This window comes from Protopterus annectens, chromosome 1.part0 (genome assembly GCF_019279795.1).
Source record: "Protopterus annectens isolate FY-2018-M chromosome 1.part0, PAN1.0, whole genome shotgun sequence".
In the NCBI taxonomy this organism is placed as follows: domain Eukaryota; kingdom Metazoa; phylum Chordata; order Ceratodontiformes; family Protopteridae; genus Protopterus; species Protopterus annectens.
The window spans coordinates 557,824,060-557,845,913 of NC_056725.1; the positions used below are offsets into that span (position 1 = coordinate 557,824,060).

The 21,854-nt window shown below is 40.5% G+C and overlaps 1 protein-coding gene across 1 annotated transcript in view; it reads left to right on the plus strand.

Moving 5' to 3' along the window:
* The window catches only part of KCTD3 (potassium channel tetramerization domain containing 3), an 816,466-nt gene that overhangs the window by 25,871 nt on the left and 768,741 nt on the right, over positions 1-21,854 (plus strand). Inside the window, exon 2 of the mRNA XM_044061321.1 lies at positions 20,013-20,066. Within this exon, the coding sequence (XP_043917256.1) occupies positions 20,038-20,066 (29 nt within the window). The 5' untranslated portion in view covers positions 20,013-20,037. The remainder of the gene's footprint in view (positions 1-20,012; positions 20,067-21,854) is intronic.

Below are 21,854 nucleotides of genomic sequence, written 5' to 3' on the forward strand. Positions count from 1 at the left end.
ATTCCAGTCTTTCAAAGCCATTTCTTCTTGCAAAGCCACATTTCATGTCTATCCCTATATCTACTTGGAATGATGATAGTCTGCCATTTATTCACTAATTTCATAATGTTGCTGGTTTTCCTGATCCTCTCCATCTCACAACACCAGTCTGTGCTTCAAGTCTAAGGTACTCCTCTAGTCAACTCCTGTGCTTTTTTTTTTCTTTCATGCATTTTCCTTTGGAATAGAAAAGGTTTAGCTGGCAGAGCCAGATCTATGGGTTTTATTGCCGAAATAGTGAGAAGCATAGTCCCGTTTTAGTTGGTTAAACTTTATTTCCCCCTTAGCCTGTTCTGCACTGCATCCAAAATTTTCCCTGGTCCTCCAAGGAAAAAAAAACATTTTGAAGAAAGCTGGATTTAGCAGCCTGAATCTCAGACGTGTCTCTCAGCATCAATTGCTTGGCTAAACTTGTTTCTCTTCAGCCTAGTGTACAGTAAATAGTCATTTTCCACAAACAGTCTGCTGTGCCCAGTTTTTAAAACTCTTCTTCTGCCACATTTTCCAGGAGAACCTCTTGCTGTTGGAATGATTGCTTGAAGGGTTAGGAGGGTGGCCTAATGGTTAAGGTGTTTGCCTTACAAACACAAGGTATAGGGTTTGAGTCTCACAAGGGATAATTGGCAAGGCTTAAAATGGCTCTCAAGGGCAGTTAGCCTAGTACTAATCTATGAACCTAATTACATACCAATGTAGCTTTTGGCTGCTTCCTCATTACCAGAATAGGAATGTACACAAGATGTATCCTCTCAGTTAACAAATCCTGCTGTGGAACACCAGTCAATTTCTTTATTTGTATTTTCATAAAGTAGCATAGTCTGTTCTTCAAGTTTTTCTCATACAGTGCAAAATTTCCGGTTTTCTCTGCATGCTCTGTCTTCTATAAACTTCAATGTTTTTTTTTTTTTTTCAAGTAACCCTTGAGAAACCTCGTGCCAACCCAGTTATTTTTTCATTTCAGCTTCTGAACATTGCAGTTTTATCAGGTCATTTGAATAGCTAGCTAAAGTTTTTTTTTTTTTTCCGGCCTGTTGTGTATTCCTTCAGTGTTTCACTTATTTTAAATATATTTGAGAGCATTTGATTTATTTTTCCCCTAAAGTATTTGAAGCCATAGCTTGTACCAAAGCTGAAGCTTGAAATAATTGATGTTCTGTAGTCTTATCTCGCCTTCATTCTTGCTTATGGGTTCGGAACCGATCCTCTGCCCTGACTCGGCCTACTACAAAACTGAAAGTCTTCTAGTTGGCTCGTGGCTAGGTAGGTATCCCGTAGTGCACCAGTACAATCCCCAGATCTTGTTTGCCGTGTCTACGAGTTCAGATGTGCTTCTTGCTTGGCCGTGGCTAAGTTTGACTTTGTTTTCTATTTTTACTGTATTACCGTTTAACTTTACAATTTGTATGGCTCTTGATAGTGTATAGTAGTATTACAAGTAGTTTCAGACTTGAAGTGTTTTTCTTGACTTTAGATTACTTATTGTTGAGAACTGGTTGGCCGTTGGCCTTGTTGTTCTTGTTGGTATCCTGTGTGCTAGTCTTTTTCTCTCTAACGTGAGCATTTGTGCTTATTTTGATATTTTCAATGTTTCTTATTGTTAGAAAGTTTGGAATTTAAATAGTTATTACTTAGATATCTAGTGTTTCCGGTTAATGTGCACGTTTGCGCTCAATTTACCTTTTTTTCGTGTGCATTGTTTCTTAGTATTAGAGAGTTGGTATTTAGACTATTACCTTCTAGTCTTTCTTTCTACCTAGATCCGTTTAAGTTAGAGGACCTAGTTCTCTATTCTTTTCTCTTCCCAGGATTGGCCCGTTTGAGTTAGACGACCTAGTCCTTGTGGCATGTGTGTGTTAGTGTGATAAGGGCTAGGCCTGTTTGAGTTAGAGGACCTAGTCCTCTTGTTTTTTTTCTGCTTCTCCGGTTATCATGTCTAAAGAGATAAAAGACCATAAACCCTCGGGTTTTAAAAAATGTGTAAAGTGCTCCCAGAAAATGTCAATTACAGATGGCCATAGTAATTGTGTTTATTGCCTCAGAGCCATCCATTTGCAGGAAACCTGTTTGTTTTGCCATTCCTTCAGCTCCAGAGTTCTACAGGAGCAGAAGAACAAGCTAATTTTGAAAGGTGGTCTCAAGCCTTCATTTAGAGGAAGACTTGGCCAGTTCGTCGTCTCCCTCGAAATCTCATTCCTCCAATAAAGACAAGACTAAATCTACCAAGAGGCATTTCCTGGCACCATCCGGTGCTTCGGAACCCCCTCCTAAAATTTCTAGGCCAGAAAAGACTTCTACCTCCTCAGCTCCACTGATGTTGGAGCCATTCGAGGTTGTTGATACTGTGACTTCAATTTCGGCCCCATGCATTTTGGAGCCGACTACTGATATACGACACCGGAGCTGGTCCAGAGATTCCTTGCCGGTCTCCCCAACTTTAAGGTCCCCTATCTTGCAGAGGTCCATATCTCCCACACGATCTTCCTGGAGCCTGTCAGAGGAAGATGTGGAGAGAGTAGTGCTGAGACTCCTGAAGTCATCTGCCTTGCCAAAAATGCTGTTGGCTCCGACCCAGTCGGTCCCGGAGCAACCGGAGTCCATTCCCCCTGTTGTGGTTGCTCCGAGCCATGCCGGGCTTTCGGATCTGGATTGTTCGGTACCACTGGTTGTGGAGCCCTCGGTTCCAGCTCCCCTTGAGGCTGTCTCGGAGCAGAGTTCTGCTCTGACACCTTCGGTGCTGTCCGTGGTGTCTAGGAGACGAAGTTCACCAGTCGGCCCCGACAAAGACACTTGGACCCGAACCTCTTGGGTTCAAAGTCTCCCTTTCGATGCGTCGGCTAGGGTGAGCTTGGATCCTAAATCTATCTCGGAGCCGATGACTTCCTCTGTCTCCTCAGAGCCGAGGAGGTCTTAGAAGCTGGAGAGGTCTGCCTTTGGGATGATGCGAATTGTGCTGTTCTGCTCATCAGCTCCACCCAGGGATACCAACACTCTTCCCCCTCGGGCACCGACCTCCGTCTCAGCACCTACTCTCTCTCTCGATAGCAGAGACCTGCAGCCTCAGGAACCCCCGGTTGGTAGCCCCCAGTCTTCCTCAACCTCCCCGGAATATCCTTCTGAGGAGCCCCCTTGGAAGAGGACATGCAAGAGGAAGCATGTAGACTCCCAGGATGAGTTTCTTACCTCCGTCACCGACCTTGAGTCAGAAGGATCCCCCAAGTCAGCCTCAGATGATGCCTCCTTTGTAGACATCTTGGAGATCCTTAAGCAGAGGGGCGGCTGGCTCACTGTTACCCCTTCTGATGAGGAGTCTGTGTACCTGAAGGCTTTCGGGTCTCAACCTTTAGTCTCTTGGGTATCTCCCACCTTTCGACAAACTTTCCGACCTTGTTAGTCGTAAGGTGTGGGAGACTCCTGATGCCGTGGAGTCAGTTTCCAGGAGACCCAATACATTTTTGTCTGCTCCCAAAGAGAAGGAATTCTAATCCAAGGGTGTGCCTGTAGATGCCATGGTGGTGGCGGCCACTAAGAAGGAACTAGCAGAGACTTCTTCATCTGTCCATCCACCAAACAAGGAGTCTCGAATGATGGATAGATACAGGAAGCGTATCTTTTTGTCAGCGGCATTCACACTCTGATCGCTGAACTATCTAACACATTTTTCAAGGCTTCAGAAAGATCTCCTTAAGGAGTTGGGAGATGCTCTACAAGGTCCACTGAAGGAGTCCCTGATAAGGTGTCTGCTCAGTTGTCCACCTTGAATTCCATTGTTAACTCCTCCATGAGGCTGATTTCTTATGCAGCCGATGGAGCGAGCAGGGTAGCGGGTTCAGGAGTTTCCCTTAAGAGGCACTCCTGGATACGTTTGTGTAATTTTGCGGAGCCGTTCTAGTCTACCTTTACCAACACCCCCTTTGACGGTTCTTCGTTGTTTGGACCCAATGTAAAAGACTCCCTTACCAGGTGCGAACAAGAAGGGAAAACGCTGTCTGCCGTTGGAGTACGTTTTACCATCCCTTCTAGACCTTACTCCAAGGGTCAGAGAGATGGTAAGATGTGGTTCAAGAAGTCTCAGTGGTTTTTCCCAGATGCATAGGGTGACTCCTCTTTCAGAGGCAGAGGAGGAGGAGCATATGGTAGATGTCGCCCTAGAGGCAGGGGCAGACCGCAAAACCAGGGAGGCTGTGATTAATTTTGAGGCCGTCCCTATCAGCACTCCTGATATGGGGCCCGGCTGTGCTTCTCTGGAGCCAGTCGGGGGTCGCATTTCTTTGTATCCAGAAGCCTGGGAAAGCATCACCTGAGACAAATGGGTACAAAGAATTATCACCAGAGGTTATTCCATACCCTTTTCTCTTCCACCTCACGTTCCCAAGAGGATCCTGGATGTTCCACCCAATCACAGGGATCAAGCAACTGTAGAAGTGAACAAGTTGCTCACAAACAGAGTCATCCAAACTGCCCCCACAGACCAGGTACGACTCGGAAGTTACTCCAGATTCTTTTTAGTGCCAAAATGTACTGGGGACCGGAGGCCCATCTTGGACCTCAGCAAATTAAATGAATCCGTAAAGAAGGACAAGTTCCGGATGGTGACACTGCAGTCTATACTCCCTCTATTAGGGAAAGACACTTAGATGTGCTCTATAGACCTCCAAGATGCATACTACCATATAGAAAATGGACAGAGAGGTGAGGAGCCACCTACACTTCCGTCTGGGAGCCAGTCACTACCAGTTTCGTGCTCTGCCCTTTGGTCTCACCACAGCCCACAGGGTGTTCACCAAATGGATGGGCAGTAGTGACAGCTCACCAGAGACGTCGAATTCCAAGTGTTTCTGTACCTGGACTACTGGCTCCTGACCGGCTCCACCAGGCATCTACTCCTTCAAACCAGAGATTCCACTATCCAATTTTGTGCCCAGTTGGGGATTACTATAAATTGGGAAAAGTCTGCCTTATTGCCCTCTCAGTTTGTGACTTTTATAGGTGCAGAAATAGACAGTCGCCATGTTAGCTCGTCTCCCTGCAGAAAGAGCACAGAACCTCATACAAGTTCTCAGTTTACTTCCCCTTCAAAAAGTCAAGGCAAAGACAGTGCTGAAACTCTTAGGGACTATGACCTCCACCATATTGCTAGTCCCTTTTCCCAGATTACATATGCAAATTCTTCAATGGCTTCTATCGTCCCAGTGGCCCTTTCAACAACTGCCTCTATCCCACCACATCATTTTAACAGAGTCTTGCAAAAAGGACCTCCATTGGTGGATCCAACCCGACCAACTAACGACAGGCACTCCATTCCTTCCTCGCCAACCCATTGCTACTGTGACCATGCATGCCTCACAGGGTGGGGAGCATTATCTAGGCAGGAATGTCCAAGGCACATGGCAAGATCATGAGGCTCACGTGCATGTCACTGTCCTAGGGATGAGGCGGTGCTTCCAGCGTTGCAAGCACTTCACGACCTTCTTCTTCTTGGGACGATAATAATCCAGTCGGACAACATGTCAGTGGTATGGTATCTCAACAAGCAAGGCGCAACCAGATCTTACCCCCTTTGTCGGGAGGCGATTCGTGTTTGGAAGTGGACTATATCTTCCCAGTGCTTTCTAGTGGCAACTCACATCCCATGATAGCCTACAAACTCAGCTTGGCAATCTTGATGCCTCACGAGTGGTCTCTGAAGCAGGAAATAGCGGAACAGATCTTCCGCAAATGGGGACAACCTTGCTGTGATCTTTTCGCCAGTCTGATCAACTCCAAATGCAGCAGGTACTTTTCCCTTATCCCCCCCCCCCCCCCAGGGGAGTCACTGAGAGACACACTTGTTCACGACTGGCCTCTGGGTCTCTTATGTTTTTCCCCCCTTTCCTCTCATATCCAAGGTGATTCAGAAAGCGAAACTGTTGGGAAGCAAATTGATTCTCATCACTCCTTACTGACCTCGTCAGATCAGATTTGTTTCCCCTTTCTCGGGCCTCATCTATTAGACGATCCATGAACTCTGGACCCAGTGCCAGATCTCTTGACGCACATGTCAGGCTCTCTTCACCCCAGCCTCCACACCTTCAACTTGACAGCATGGCAGCTCCACGTCCATCCCTAGTCAGACTTCATGATTTTTCACCCGCTGAGACCCACATTCTCACATCTTCACATAAACCCTCCATAGAAAGTTATACACTAGCAAATGGAGAAGGATTTCTGTCTGGGCTGAAGAAAGGAATGTTGACCTTTACACCGCATCCATTCCAGTGGTTTTAGAATTTTTGTCTGAACTTTTTCACCAGGGATCTGCTGCTGCCACAATTAGGGTTCAGTTGGCAGCAATATCAAATTTTCATTTGGGTCAATATGAGTCTAACCTTATCACACAGATTGTGTAAAACCTTCCTTAAAGGTGCTACTTTGTTGAGACCTCCTTTTCAGAAACCGGTAGCTTCCTGGGATTTAAACTTCATCCTGTCCAGAATAATGTCTCCACCCTTTGAACCTGTTCATTCGTGCCCGTTGAAGTTTCTGTCTTGGAAGACCTTGTTTCTAGTAGCCATCACATCTGCTAGACGAGTATCAGAATTACAAGCACTGTCTGTCAAGCCTCCTTATTTGATTTTCCACAAAGATAGAGTATCTCTTTGCACAAATTCATCTTTTATCCGTAAAGTGTGCTCTCATAATAACTTGAACCAAACTACAGAGCTGCCGGTGTTCTTCCCTAATCATTCCAACGGCGCAGAATACAGATTTCATCAGTTGGATGTTCACAGACAATTATGGTTCTGTCTACAGAGGACTAAGGAATTCAGGAGGTCAGACCAATTATTTGTATCCTTCTCCGACTCCAAATTAAGTCTCCCAGTTTCCAAAGTGACCCTTTTGAATTGGATTTCGAGTTGTATCTCCTTCATTTATTCTTCCAATGGAAAGCTTTTACCAAGATTAAAGCTCATTCTACACGATCCCAGTCTACATCTGCAGCCTTCCAAGCCAGGGTTCCAATTGATAATATTTGTGCAGCAGCAACCTAGGCTACCTCTCACACCTTCATTACTCATTACAAATTGGACCTGATTTCTAGGGGTAGAGCCTCCTTTGGTTCCACGGTACTCGGGAGTATTTTCCCATGAGCCATCTAAGAATAAGGTGCTAGGGACGCTGTCCCATATGTAAGAATGAAGGCGAGCTAGGACTACAGAACATAAAGAAGTTATGTACTCACCATAACGTTCCATGTTTGTAGTCCATTTCGCCCTTCATTCTTACGAACCCACCCTCTTACCCCCATCCTGGAAGGATCTGGAGACAGGATAATTTTTCCATAACAGGTGGAGACCTTTCATTATTGTTGTTCTTTCTGGATAGCTTTAGTTCTGTCTTTCTGTAGACTAGCAGCAAACAAGACCTGGGGATTGTATTGGTGTACTATGGGATACCTACCTAGCCACGAGCCAACAAGAAGACTTTGAGCTTTGTAATAGGCCGAGTCAGAGCCAAGGATTGGTTCCGAACCCATATGTAAGAAAGAAGGGCAAGATAGACTACAAACGTGGAACATTATGGTGAGTACATAACTTCTTTTTTTGATGAACAGCTTGCAAGATTCTTCCCAGCCAGTTTGTTCTTTTCCTTTTCTGGTTGATTTTCTGTTACCTTATCGAAAATTTCTTCTTTGCTGTCATCCATGCAGTGCAGTTACGAGCCAGTAACTGAAGTTTGTGCAAATTGATAACTTTGGCTTTTTCTGAGTTTTCATTTTCACACTGGGATATCAGTTATCAACAAGTGCACAGTCACTTGGAAGTCTATATTAGTCAGGGTTCTTTATACCATGTTAGGGTATGAGGGTAGTCCAGATAGTTACCTCTGCCCATGGACTCAGTGTTAAGAAAATATAGAAGAGTAAATGCACAACTTCTAAATGATTGTATATCTTCATTAGCTCCACTGTCTGCAGTGCTAGATTCTGTCTCATATCTTTGACAAAAGATTAACATTTCCTCTGACAGTGTACACCTTTACTGGCATCTCTGTTTTGTGCAAATTTCTTACTCTTTTTGAGAGCAGTATTACTTTTCTGACCTTCTGTCAAAGATCCTCTCTCTCCATGCGATTTGTACTTTGCTTTCTTTAAATTGACTCTTGAATGAGCCGCTATTGCAGACATGAAATATTTACCTTGGAAAATGCTTTCTTTTTCTAGTGGCCATATCTTTAGGCAGATTATTTTCTGAATTGCAGGCATGCATTTTTATCTTCCATACTTGATTTTTCACAAGGGTAGTTGTTGCACACAAACCCACCATTTATGTCTAAAGGTAGCCACTGAGACAAATTTCATCAGTCTGTCAGCTTGCTTGTATTCTTTCTGTATTATTCTGTAACAAAGTGAGTTTGCTGCAGTGCATGGATGCCCTCAGTGAGCTCATAATTGATGTGGACAAAACAAATTCCTTAAGGCAAGACTCAAAATTGTTTCTTTTTCTTATAAGAAATTGGTTCTAAAGTTGCATTAACTGCTACTTCAAGATGGTTGATGATTAACTGTAGCTACAAAAAATACAATAAAAACCTTTCCTCCAATATCTACCATTAACTGTAGCTACAAAAATACAATAAAAACCTTTCCTTCAATGTCTAAAGTTCATTTCATGCCCTTTTCATGGATTGTTCCTTGGATGATATTTGTGCAGCTGCGATTTGGGCTTCACTAAAAACTATCACAAGACACTACAAGCTGAATGTGATCTCTAAATCTCAGTCTTCCTTCATGACCACAGCTAATGTTCCCATAAAGGTGACCCACCCAAGAAGATGATCTTGAGATACTGCCCACCCAAGAAGATGATCTTGAGGCACTCCCCCTTTGTTGACAAGGATGGAACTATTCATACCAGATATGAATATTAAGTTCTTGCCATTATGTTAGATCTGGAAGACCAGGACCATCCTCACCAAAATACCCTGTTTTTTTTAATGATGGTGTGGTCTGGATGTCATTTTAGTTTTTGATTATTACTGCTTCATCTTAACGTGCCATTACAGAGATCCGAGCTGAAAGCTTTTTTGCAGAACATTGTGGGGGAAAAGGGGGAAGGCTAGTAGCTTGAGAAAGTTGCAGATGCGGATGTGCTTGAGTCTTAGTGGCATTAGTTCTTTAGTTATCACAGTTGAACCTGTTCATCTAGGTAGATTATGTTAAGTACATAGCTTTTGTTTGTTTATATGAGGGATGTCTCCCTTTGCTTTTGTAGCACTCTGCAATAAGCAAATAAATATGTCAAAGTCTGCACTATTTTTTTTCTACAAAAAAGTTGCAATATCCTATGACTGGCTAGGTGATTACTTATTGCTTATTGATAACATGTTGCATTCAATTTTTCCCTTTATATATTTTATGTAATAAAAATAACTTAATATTGCTTTCAGCTTTTGAGCTCAAGCTAAATTCATAGAAATCTGGAAAATTTAGAAAGAAAAGTAAGTTGTTTGTGTGTACTTTGTTATATATGTGTTTTTTCTAGCTGGAGACTGGAGTAGTTTCCAAAAGACTAAGTAGTTTTGCTTTATTTGTACGTGTTGTTAATATTGTGATTCCATCCTTTTTTTTTGATTTTATGCATATGAATATGTATACATATAGATGTGCATGTGTGTATATGTGTATGTGAATTTATGCCTCATTATCAACCTTACAGAAACTTGAGACTTCATATAGTTGAGAATGTATGTTTGAGTTTCTGAAAACTCAAACCGTTTGTATGGACATCATGGAATGGTGAGGATCAGGGAATTTACCCATTCCCACTGTAGTGCAGTCTTGGTATATATAATTTGCATGGGGTGTAGAGGGTGCCAAAACATAAATTTTTGTTTTGTTTCATTCAAGTTGTCAAACATATATATGATGTCAACCATATTAATTTCAGGTTTTCGAAAACTTGTTAATCTGACATAAACCCATGTGTGTGATATATATATATATATATATATATATATATATATATATATATATATATATATATATATATATATATACATACACATGTATGTAAATACATGGGAACCAGTTGTTTAGTTGACGGTCATTAAACGAACTTCAGAAACGACAAACCAGGAATTACAAACAAATGGTTGGCTTCTTGAATTATTACCCCTCTGGGATTGAGGGTAAAATACAGCCTCTGGTTGGTCGGATAGATGAAACATTGACAAAGGAATGGTGGGAAGTGCAACAGCAAGCCTCCCTTTCTTTTGTTCAGATTTTGGCTAGCTATTATGAGCGTATGATAGAGGAGAATATTGGTGAAGTTAGGTCTGTTTGTAATGATTTAAAGAAATTTGAAGGATTGCCTGCATATACCAACTGTTTTAATAAATTAACCAAGGATTTGTTGGTTTTTGAAAAACAAACTAAGGACAAAAAATATGTAAATTTAATAGAGATGTATCAGGGGGGGAAGCCTTTGAACATCAGAAATTTGTTAAATTTTCTGACAGTGGGGATTTTACATACACTTCTTCTAGAAAAAAAAGACCCAGATCTATTTTGAAGAAAATGGCTTCACAGCCTAGTAGTACTTCGGGGGATGAGTCATCGGCCACAGACATAGATTATCCCAACACACAGGCTTCACCCACACCAAAGAAATCCAGAAACGGTGACCACCCTTTAGAATCAGCAGGCATAGGGGTGGGAGGAAACGCAAACACAGGTACAGTGGAGGGACTTCTCCAAACTTTGCTAACGCATTAGAGCTTGATTTTAACATACATAACATCTCTTCTGTCCAATTAAATGACAACCCAAAAAAATTACTTAGTAAAGGTCTTAACTATGTTCCTGGTTTTGTCATTGATGAGAATATAATTGTGAATGATGTCCTGGATTTTTGCCGTAGATTAAATCTAAAGATGTTTTTTGGTTCTAGCGAATCCTCTCAAAGATCTACAGAATTCAGGTTTGGCAAACAAGCTTTTATGCCTCCTATGAATAAATATATTTGTGTCTTTCAGCAGGCGGTTCTCAAAGATCTGCATTTCAGGTTGTGTGATTCTACTCTGTTGCACCATAATCTCACGGTTCAGGAACAACAGGCTCTTACTGAATTGAAAAATAATACTAATATAGTGATTACTACTGTTGATAAGGGTGAGGTGGTGGTTATATTGGACACAGATTATTATCTGGCAGAGGGAAATGGCCAATTGTCCAACCCTCGGCACTATATGCACATGCCCTTAGACCCTACACCTAACTTCAAGAAAGAGATGGACTCATTTCTTAATTTAGCAGTAGAGGAAGGTATAATACAGGAGCCTATGTTGCGCCAACTTATGGTGCAGGATCTACAAAAACAAATCTTGTATCATTTACCGAAGATACGTAAGAGTCTGGATAAACCCCCGGGAAGACCAATTGTTTTGGGTATTGGGTCCTTGGTGGAACCGCATTCTGATTTCCTAACATATTATCTCAAACCATTACTCAAACATGTAGGAGCATGAATCCAAGATACCACTGCGTTTCTCAGGATTATATCAGAGACACAATTAGAACCAACATGGCTATTGTATACACTGGATGTAAAAGCACTCTGTACTAACATTCCCCATTGGGCAGGACTAGCAGAGCTCCAACACTGGTTGGAGAGGGCGGATCTTTATTCAGCTGGATTTATTAGTTTGTATGGCTGAGCACACCTTGACGAAGAACGTTTTTTACCTCAATGGGGAATGTTATTGTCAAACCAGAGGTACTGCCATGGGGGCTTCATTTGCCCCTATTTATGCTGATATATTCATGGGGTATCTTGAGGAACACCTTATTTTATGACACCTCTCATAGTTTATACATCAATGAGATAGACATCTGGAGGAGGTACCTTGATGACTGTTGGATGGTGTGCAGACCAACAATATTTGGGTGAGTTTGTCCAATATTTGGGGTATTGAATTCACACTGAACTTTGATATACACTGTATTAACGTTTTGGATGTTATGGTATCTGAGCAACACGCCAGATCTCTTGCCACCAGTGTGTATTGGAAATACCCCCAATATAACAACTTGCTATATGCCACTAGCCTGCACCCACACCATACCATATGGAATATACCCAAATCTCAGTTTTTGCTCATTAGGAGGATTTGTTCTGAGAAGGAAGATTTTGCCACCTTCCCTACGGATTCACATGAACATTATAGTGACATCTGCAACAAAAGGTTGACTAATGCCTTATACAAACACCAAATTATCCATCCCACTGCCCATTTTTCCTTACAGTGATTGACAGGATACAGGGAGATCGGTCTAATAAACTAGGCCGGCATTCTATCTTGAATAATAAGGAGAAATATTGGATTGTCAAACTAGGAGGTTTGTTTTCACCAGGTTTAAATGACCACTTATAACTTAGGTGTATCTTATTGTGTTATATGTTCATTAATTTATTAATTGAACTGCAGGACATGACACAATAGGAAGTATGGATGTATTAGTATATAAACATATGGTTTTGTTAGCATTATTAGTTACTGAGAAAGGCTAGTGTGCCGAAACCGGTATGATGCTACTTTGTTAATAAACGGATTCTGCAACTACACTTGGTGCTGGCTTTTTTGTTTTGATCCTGAATGCTTTTTGTCTGTTTGCTCCCGCCGTACATGCGAGGGTTTCTGTATCTCTTCTTGAATTCGTACCTATAATACCCCTTTCAACAATGCACAAAAGTCCATAAAAACAAAAATTTTACTGGTATATTAGCCCTTTCGTTTTGTAAACTTCCAAACTACAAATTAAATGAATCATTCCTTCCCTTAAATAACCATAAGTAAAAGCCCATGTGACTAAACATACTTGTCATGTGATCCCATTCATAAAGTTTAAAGTACACAATTTTCCATAACATCATCCTCCCCAATATAAATTTCTAATACAATCTTCTCCAAAAAAACTTTTTTCTTTTTAAAAAACATATAAATCATTTTTTCTGTCTAACTAAAGACTTTAATTTTAAAATAGGGGAGATAGGTATATTGTCATTTTTAGATCAAGTATTTTATATGAGTTAAGTCTCATTTGCCAGACTAACTTCTGTTTTTCCAATATTGTAGTCCATGGGCCACCCCGTGGGCTCACCCCCACCTTTTCTAAGACAACAAACTTAAACCAATGGTCCTTGTTCTCCCTTATATGTCTATAAAGTGCATTTGTTCTTTCTTTTTTATTTCGTATGTATGCTCATATATTCTGCTATGGAGTTTACGCTCCGTCTTCCCAATATAAAAACTTTCACACAGTTGGCAAAGGGCTCCATAAACAACCTCTGTTGTATCACAGCTCTGCTTACTTTTTATTGCAACTTCCACCCCGTTGATATGTACATTTAAATATGTACTTACACGTTACACCTACCACATTTATACATTTTGGAAATTTTTTTATTATTGATTGATTTCCCCTCTCCAGTAACGTCTTCCTATATACTATTATAGGGTTTTCACTCGCCTTCCTATATAACTCATTATCGTCACTTTGGACTTCCCAGTTCTTATTCAGAATCCACTGTATTGTTCCACTTTCCAAGTTGTATGCTGTAATAAATGCCATAGAGTAATTGTTCCTTGACCACTGCTCTCTTCTGCCTGCATGGCTGTGAACTAGTAAAGTGCAGTAACATGTTAGAATATGTGGGTTTTTTAAACACCCTTTATGTATATCTATTCAAAGTGTAGTTCTTCTCAATCAAAACATCCAAATAAGCAATTTCTTCTTTGATAGGAGTGTGTGAAAGTCAAAAAATCTGTACTCATGTTAATGTACTCCACATACTATAAAAGGGCGGTTTCATCCCCCACCCATACCATAAATATGTCATCCAACTAACGTAGGTAGAGTTTCATAAAACGTTCATAGGTGTTATTCAGAGCAAATAGAAATTCCCATTGTATCATAACTGTATTAGGAGGGGGCCCACCGGTAAGCTCATAGCCACCCCTTTTTTTTGTTTATATATTTTATTTTCAAAGATAATAAAATTATTCTTCAGAATAATTTCCAACATTTCTGTATATGTATTTGTTATTCTGGTCTATATTCCTTTTCTCCAGGTATGCTCCAAACCATTCCAGACCAGTAGCATGTGGGATTACAATATACAAGTCTCGTACATCTGTTGTGACCAGCAAGTCTTTCTCATCAAATTCCACATTGTTCATTTTATTAAGGAAGTTCCAAGAATCCTTACATAAATGGTGCTCATCCTCTAATAAATATTTTAGTTTATGGTCTAAAAATTGAGCACATGCCACTGTGATCGACCCTCTCCCATCCACTATAGGTCTAAATGGTGGGTTTTCTTCAGATTTATGGATTTTTGGAACTCCAAACATCGTAGGAATGATCAGGGAAACTGTTAAAGATTTGTAATCCTGTAATGTTATTCGCCCCTCTATAAACATGTCCCTTAATTGGCCACTAATTTGGTTGTACGCCACATTTAACTCAGACCTACAGGATGTTTCATAAGCTGTTCCTCTCAAAATCCTAAAAAATGTGTTTGTTATAGTCTTAATTGCACATAATTACCATTCCCCTTTCCTTGTCCAGTTTCATTGCCCTCGAATCATGATTATTAATGAACCATTATTTTATCTATGTCCTCTGCTCCAAAATTGTTAATCCCTGAGCCTCCATTTATTCTACCCAAAGACATCCTAACATCCATTTCACATATTTTTTTTCAAATAAGGACAATGCAGGATGTGGGGTGGGGGGTTATATGTACTACTTATCCTTAAAGCTTCATTATTCATTTGCACTTCTTTAAATAATGTAAAATTTAACTTGCATACAAATAACTTCAAATCCATTAATACTTCCATAATATTTGCAGGCCATGCTGGAACAACCCTGGTTTGATCCTTGGCTGAGGTGCCTTCTGTGCGGAGTCTGCATGTCCTTCCTGTGGTCGCGTGGGTTTCCTCCGGGTCCACTGGTTTCCTCTCACATCCCAAAGATATGCTGTAGGTGGATTGGACACTCTAAATTGGTCCTAGGTGTGAGTGTGTGTGTCTTCTGTGGAAGGTTGGGCGCCGGGCTGGCAACTCGACACATTAAAACTCCACTGCCAATCATGATCGGACAGGTGATCCGCTGTGCTGACCCCTAACCGGGAAAAGCCGAAAGAAGAAGCAGCAGCAAGCGGGTCCACAAAAGAACAATCCAATTCAATGTCTTTGTAATTGTACAACTTAAAGTCCCTATCAGAATTATATTATATATTATATTTACTCCATCATTATTAAATTGACTGCCAATATTTCCAAATGCTGTTTCCCCCAAAAACAAATTGTCCCCAACATTCAGGTTCTCCTTGTCACTTGATGGTAATGTGATGGCGCATTGGCCCTGTAGATTGTCCGTTGATTTTTCTGGTTGGACTTCCAGTAATTGGTCGGGGGGGGGGGGGGGTTCAGATTGGGCTGGCCCTTGCCTTGGCGATTCTGAATCTGTTCTGATAGTCTGAGCTGTGGAAAATCCTGCTCATCTTCAGTCTCCTCCTCTCCTGATAGGCTGGGGCTTGTATCCGGTTAGCCCCTCCTTCTCCTCTTTCAACAACATTATGTTCTTTGTGGTTACTCCCAGTTTGAATATTAGAATTGTTTCCTTGGTTAAAAGCACGATTCCCCCATACCTGTGATTCAGGGAGGTGCAAGATAAGCAAGACCCTCCATATATCCTTTCATGTCCCGTTCTAACTTTATTTTAAATCCTTTCAGGTGATTCATGGTCTGCTCGATATTATGAAACGCACTATCATGTTCACCTTTATACTCTATGTTGTGCATCCTTTGCTGTCTCCTCATTTAATAAATTAACCTCCACAGTTCACTTCTCTATAAACTTTGTATTGTCTGGATAGTAATTCTGTACAGTCAAGAGTGTAACACATGTATTTTTAGGATTTTGGGAGGAATAGCTTATGAAACATCCAATAGGTGTGAGTTAAATGTGGCATACAACCGAATTAGTGGCCAATTAAGGGACATGTTTATAGAGGGGAGAGTAACATTACGGGATTACAGATATTTAACTGTCGTTTCCCCGGTCATTCCTACGATGTTTGGAGTCCCAAAAATCCATAAATCTGTGGAAAACCCACCTTTTAGACCTATAGTGGATGTGAGAGGGTCGATCACAGTGGTATGTGCTCAATTTTTAGATCTTAAACTAAAATATTTATTAGAGCATGAGCACTATTTATGTAAGGATTCTTGGGGCTTCCTTAATAAAATAAACCATGTGGAATTTGATGAGAAAAACTTGCTGGTCACAATAGATGTACGAGACTTGTATACTATAATCTCATACGCTATTGGTCTGGAATGGTTTGGAGTGTACTTGGAGAGAAGGAATATAGACCAGGATAACATGAATACATATACAGAAATGTTGGAAATTATTTTGAAGAATAATTGTATTATCTTTGAAAATAAAATATATAAACAAAGGGAAGGGGTGGCTATGGGCTTACAGGTGGGCTCCCTCTTAGCTAATATAGTTATAATACAAGGGAATTTCTGTTTGCTCTGAATAACACCTATAAACGTTTTATGAAACTCTACCTACATTATTTGGATGACATATTTATTGTATGAGTGCCCTTTTACAGTATGTGGAGTGCATTAACATGAGTACAGATTTTTGGACTTTCACACACTCCTATCATAAAGAAAAAATTGCTTATTTGGATGTTGTGATTGAGAAGAACTACACTTTGAATAGATATACATCAAGGGTGTTTAGAAAACCCACATATTCTAACATGTTACTGCACTGTACTAGTTCACATCCATATAGGCAAAAGAGAGCAGTGGTCAAGGAACAATTAGTAAGAGCGGCCCATATGACCACTTTGGAAATGGATTTTGAAGAGGAATGTAACAATTTGTCTTGTATGCTCAGAAAAAGAGGGTATCCTATGCAGTTGTTGGGGGAACTTATAGAGGAGGTGTCTATGAAGAGACAAATGGGACATTTTTGTTCTATTTTAAGATTGAATAATAATGCCATCTAGTATGGGTATGCCAAGATGTGAAAGTAATAGGAATTACTCTGAGGCATTTATTACAGCATACAACTTGGAAAGTGGAATAATACAATGGATTTTGAATAAGAACTGGGAAGTCCAAAGTGACGATAATGAGTTATATAGGAAGGTGGGTGAAAAACCTGTAATAGTATATAGGAAGGATGTGTGGAGTCTGCATGTCCTCCCCGTGGTCGGGTGACATTAAAGACATGCAGGTAGGTGCGTGCGTGAATGGGCGTGCCTTCTTTGAAGGTTGGGCTGGCAACGTGGCACTGTAAAAATGCACTGCCAATCATTAGCGGACGGTAGTTCCGCTGTGGCGACCCCTAACTGGGAAAAGCCGAAAGACTTTTAGTAATATGAAGATGTTATTGGAGAGGAGAAATCAATGAATAATCAAAAAAATTCCAAAATGTATAAATGTGATGGGTATAACGTGTAAGTACATATTTGAATGTCCGGATGTACATATTAATGGGGTGGAAGTTCCAATAAAAGGTAAGCATAGCTGTGATAAAACGGGGGTTGTTTATGGAGTCCTTTGCCTTGTGAAAGTTTTTATATTGGGAAAACTGAGTGTAAACAGTATAGTGTAGCAGAATATATGAGCATACATATGAAATAAAAAAAGAACAACAAATGCACTTTGGAGAACAAGGACCATTGGCTTAAGTTTGTTATCTTAGAAAAGGTGAGGGTGAGCCCATGGGGTAGCCCATGGACTACAATATTGGAAAAACAAGAGTTAGTCTGACAAATGAGACTTAACTCATAAAAGACCTGGTCTAAATGACAATATATGTATCGCCCCTATTTCAAAATTAGTCTTTAGCTAAATAGAGAAAATGTTTTATATGTTTTTTTAAAAAAAAAAGTGTTTTGGAGAAGATTGTATTAGAAATACTTATATTGCAGTTGGATTTATAAAGGATGGGAGGGTGATGTTATGGGAAAGTGTGCATTTTAAACTTTATGAATGGGATCACATGACTTAAATATGTTTGGTCACATGATGTTTTACTTATGGTTATTTAAGGGAGGAATGATTCATTTACTATGTATTTGGTGAAGGTTTGGAAGTTTTCAAAACGAAAGCACGAATACCATTAAAATTTTTGTTTTTAAGGACTTTGTGCATTGTTGAGTGATGTGTTATAGCTACGAATTCAAGTTTGTTTGTAATTCCTGACTGCCATTAACGTTGACATTTCTGTAGTTGACACAATTTGGTTGATGTGTGCAAGATACTTTTGTTACCAGGGTTGGTGAATATTCCCTTTCCCTGTTTTGTTGGCTTATAAAATTAGCAGGGGGTGTGAGGTTGCAGGGATGAGATAATTTTATCTTTTTATTTTTTGTTTTTTGCTTGCATGCTCTGAGCTTATTCCCTGGTGCATATGTAGTGATGTGTTGCTACAAAATAGCAGCTTGGGTAGACATACACTTGTAACACCTTTACAGTTTATAAGCAAACAGACAAACCCAACAGTAACAGAAGAAATGCCCCCCCCCCCCCCCCCCCGGAAGAGTCCTGAACAGCTCATATTTGGTGCAAACAACCCTCTATATTTTTCTCTGTTTGATTCTGTAATTGGAGAAAGAGCAATTACAAACACATAGTCGAATGCCTGTCCTGTTCCTTCTCTAAGAGTCTGTGAATCTTGGGTGACCATAAATATGGAATACCTCTTGATCACAAACTCATTACTGCTATGTAAAGTAAGAATACAGATAATCAGCTACTCCCTCAGGCTGTAAATTGTGTTGCAGGCTGACTCATAACAGCATGTAAGCCATGTTTTTTCACTTGCCCAATACCCATGTGCTTGTTTTAACTATCATTGAGCTTTATTGCTTGATAATATCACTAGACTTGCTTTTCTGTTCACTGCATGTAGGATCTATGGGTTATGCTTGGAAGTGTGCCGATTCATATCTACTCTGCAGAGCAGTCATGACTTCCCAGATAAGAGCAACAAAACTGTTGCACACTTTCTGTGAGGTTCAGCAACCTTAAAGTGAAAATATTTAAGTAAGGGGGAGTTTAGAATCCTCACTTGGGAAGGCATAATCATTGCAACAGTGAAAACAGATCCTAGGTTTGTTAGTATGATAAGTTATTGTTATGCTGTTAAGTGAAAAAAAAAAAACAAATAGTAGGTAGCGTGGTGGAAATATTACGGAATATTTTTTTCTAGAAGAAGTAATGTATACAGGACTGACCATCAGCAAATGATTCAACAATAATGTGTGCAAGAAGTTAATGCATAGGAGACAGAAAAAAAGGTGTTTCTTTTGGGAGGTGGACACGCTTGCTTTTGGTTAATTAGGGTGTAAAGGTCATCCAGTTCGGGAGGTGGGAAAATGGAGGAGGGGCAAGCAGTTGTGTGCTTTCACATCTCTTGTGATTATTTTAACAAGTTTGAGGGGTGGGGAGATGGGCTCTTACTTCACTTCTGTAGCTGAGGACATCAAATGTATTTTCTTTGAACATTTTCAGTCATTTATTTATTTTAACTTCCTGGATGTTTTGCATGGTTATTATTTTAATTTATTTGGAGTAGGCAAGTAGAATGGACTTGACTGGCCACTTTTCAGCCATGACCTGCTTAAAAAGAGCATAGTCAAGTATTCAGCACCGATAACCATGCACTAACTCAGTAAGTGCTTTTTATGCTGTCTGCTGATGAATTTCTGTCAGTGCTGCTAGGAGCCCTTTTTCACAAATAGCACAATTGTCTTACTAGGCTGCTGGATATACCTTATTGTTAAATTGGCCCAGTGTCTACTGTTTGAGAAGAGTGTTTTAATTATTTGATTGTACATTTTAAAATGTAATGACCTTTTACATACATCAGTAATTTTTTTTCTTAATTTCAGGTTCAGCACCTCAAGACAAACCCTGATGTGGATCCCAGATAGCTTCTTCTCCAGGTATGTGTACTGGCTGCTGCTAATTCTGATGGATGTTCATGCCTTTACCATCAATGTACAAGTGTCAAAACAAACTGATTCAAGTTGACTGTTCAGATTGCTACATTCCATAGTGTGGTTGAAAGAAAGCTACTTTTGCAACTTTTTGGTGCACAACAACATTCTGTAAGATTCTAGTCAGTGTGGTGGTGGGGTGTTAGGAGGGGTGCATCCCTACAAATTTACGGATTGCCATTAGTACTATCAGGCCAGCCTCATTGAGCAAAGAAATCCCTGACTGTAACCATGGAGACCCTTGTTTTAGTAACAGACCCAATCACTGAAGGAGTTTAAATTTACTTACTCAGTCTGTTTAAATCTTTTTTCCATCGTTAGTACTTAACAGATCTTTTTTTCTTGGCATAGTACCTATTATCAGTTGTAACCTCTCTGGTTTGCTATTGTGGTGTGTACTGGTACCCACCTTAAGAGCTTGCCCTTGCCAACTCGTTTGTCTGCCACCTTGTCCAACTTTAGCTAACCTGTTTTACCAGTCATCATCCAGTAATCTGTCAGTTTATATCATGCTGTTTAGTCCCTTGCCTGTCTCTTTATTTTAAACCAAAAATTGGTTGAAGCACCTTTTGATTTAATTACAGCATTCAGTCTTCTTGGGTACACACCTGCCATCAATTAAAGAGACACTGATTAACCCCAAGTAAAGTTCAGCTGTCCTAGTAGGATTTTCCAGACATTTACTCAGTTGCCTGCTATAGCAAAAGCCATGGTTCGCAGAGAGCTTACAAAGTGTCAAAGGGATCTCATTGTTGAAAGGTATCAGTCAGGAGAAGGGTACAAAACAATTTCCACAGCATTGGATATACCATGGAACACAGTGAAGACGGTCATCAAAAAGTGAAGAAAATATGGGCAACAGTGACGTTGCAAAAAACTGGACATCCCTCCAAAATTGATGAAAAGACAAGTTGAATACTGCTCAGGGAGGCTGCCAAGAGACCTACGACAACACTGAAGGAGCTGCAGGAATTTGTGGCAATTACTGGTCGTGCACTACATGTGACAAGAATCTCCCGTACTCTCCATATGTCTGGACTATGGGGTAAGGTTGTAAGACAGAAGCCTTCTCTTACACAGAAAAACATCCCGGCCCTGCTAAAATTTGCAAAACAATACATTGTCTCCCAAAAGCATGTGGGAAAATGTGTTATGGTCTGATGACACCAAGGTTGAACTTTTTGGCCCCAATTCCAAAAGGTACGTTTCGTGCAAAAACAATGCTTCGCATCACCAAAAAACACCATCCCCACAGTGAAGCATGGTGGTGGCCGTATCATGCTTTGGGGTTGCTTTTCTTCAGCTGGAACTGGAGCTTTAGTCAAGGTGGAGAGAATTATGGACAGTTCCAAGTACCAGTCACTTTTGGCCCAAAACCTTTAGACTTCTGCTAGAAAGCTGAAGATGAAGAGGAATTTCACCTTTCAACATGACAATGACCCCAAACATATATCCAGATCAACAAAAGAATGACTTCACCAGAAGAAAATTAAAGTTTTGGAATGGCCCAGCCAGAGCCCAGACCTAAATCCAGTAGAAAATCTGTGGGGTGACCTGAAGAGGGGTGTGCACAAGAGATGCGCTTGCAATCTGACAGATTTGGAGCATTTTTGCAGTGGGCAAATATTGCCAAGTCAAGATGTGCCATGCTGATAGACTCCTACCCAAGAAGACTGAATGCTGTAATTAAATTAAAAGGTACTTCAACAAAGTATTAGTTTAAGGGTGTGCATA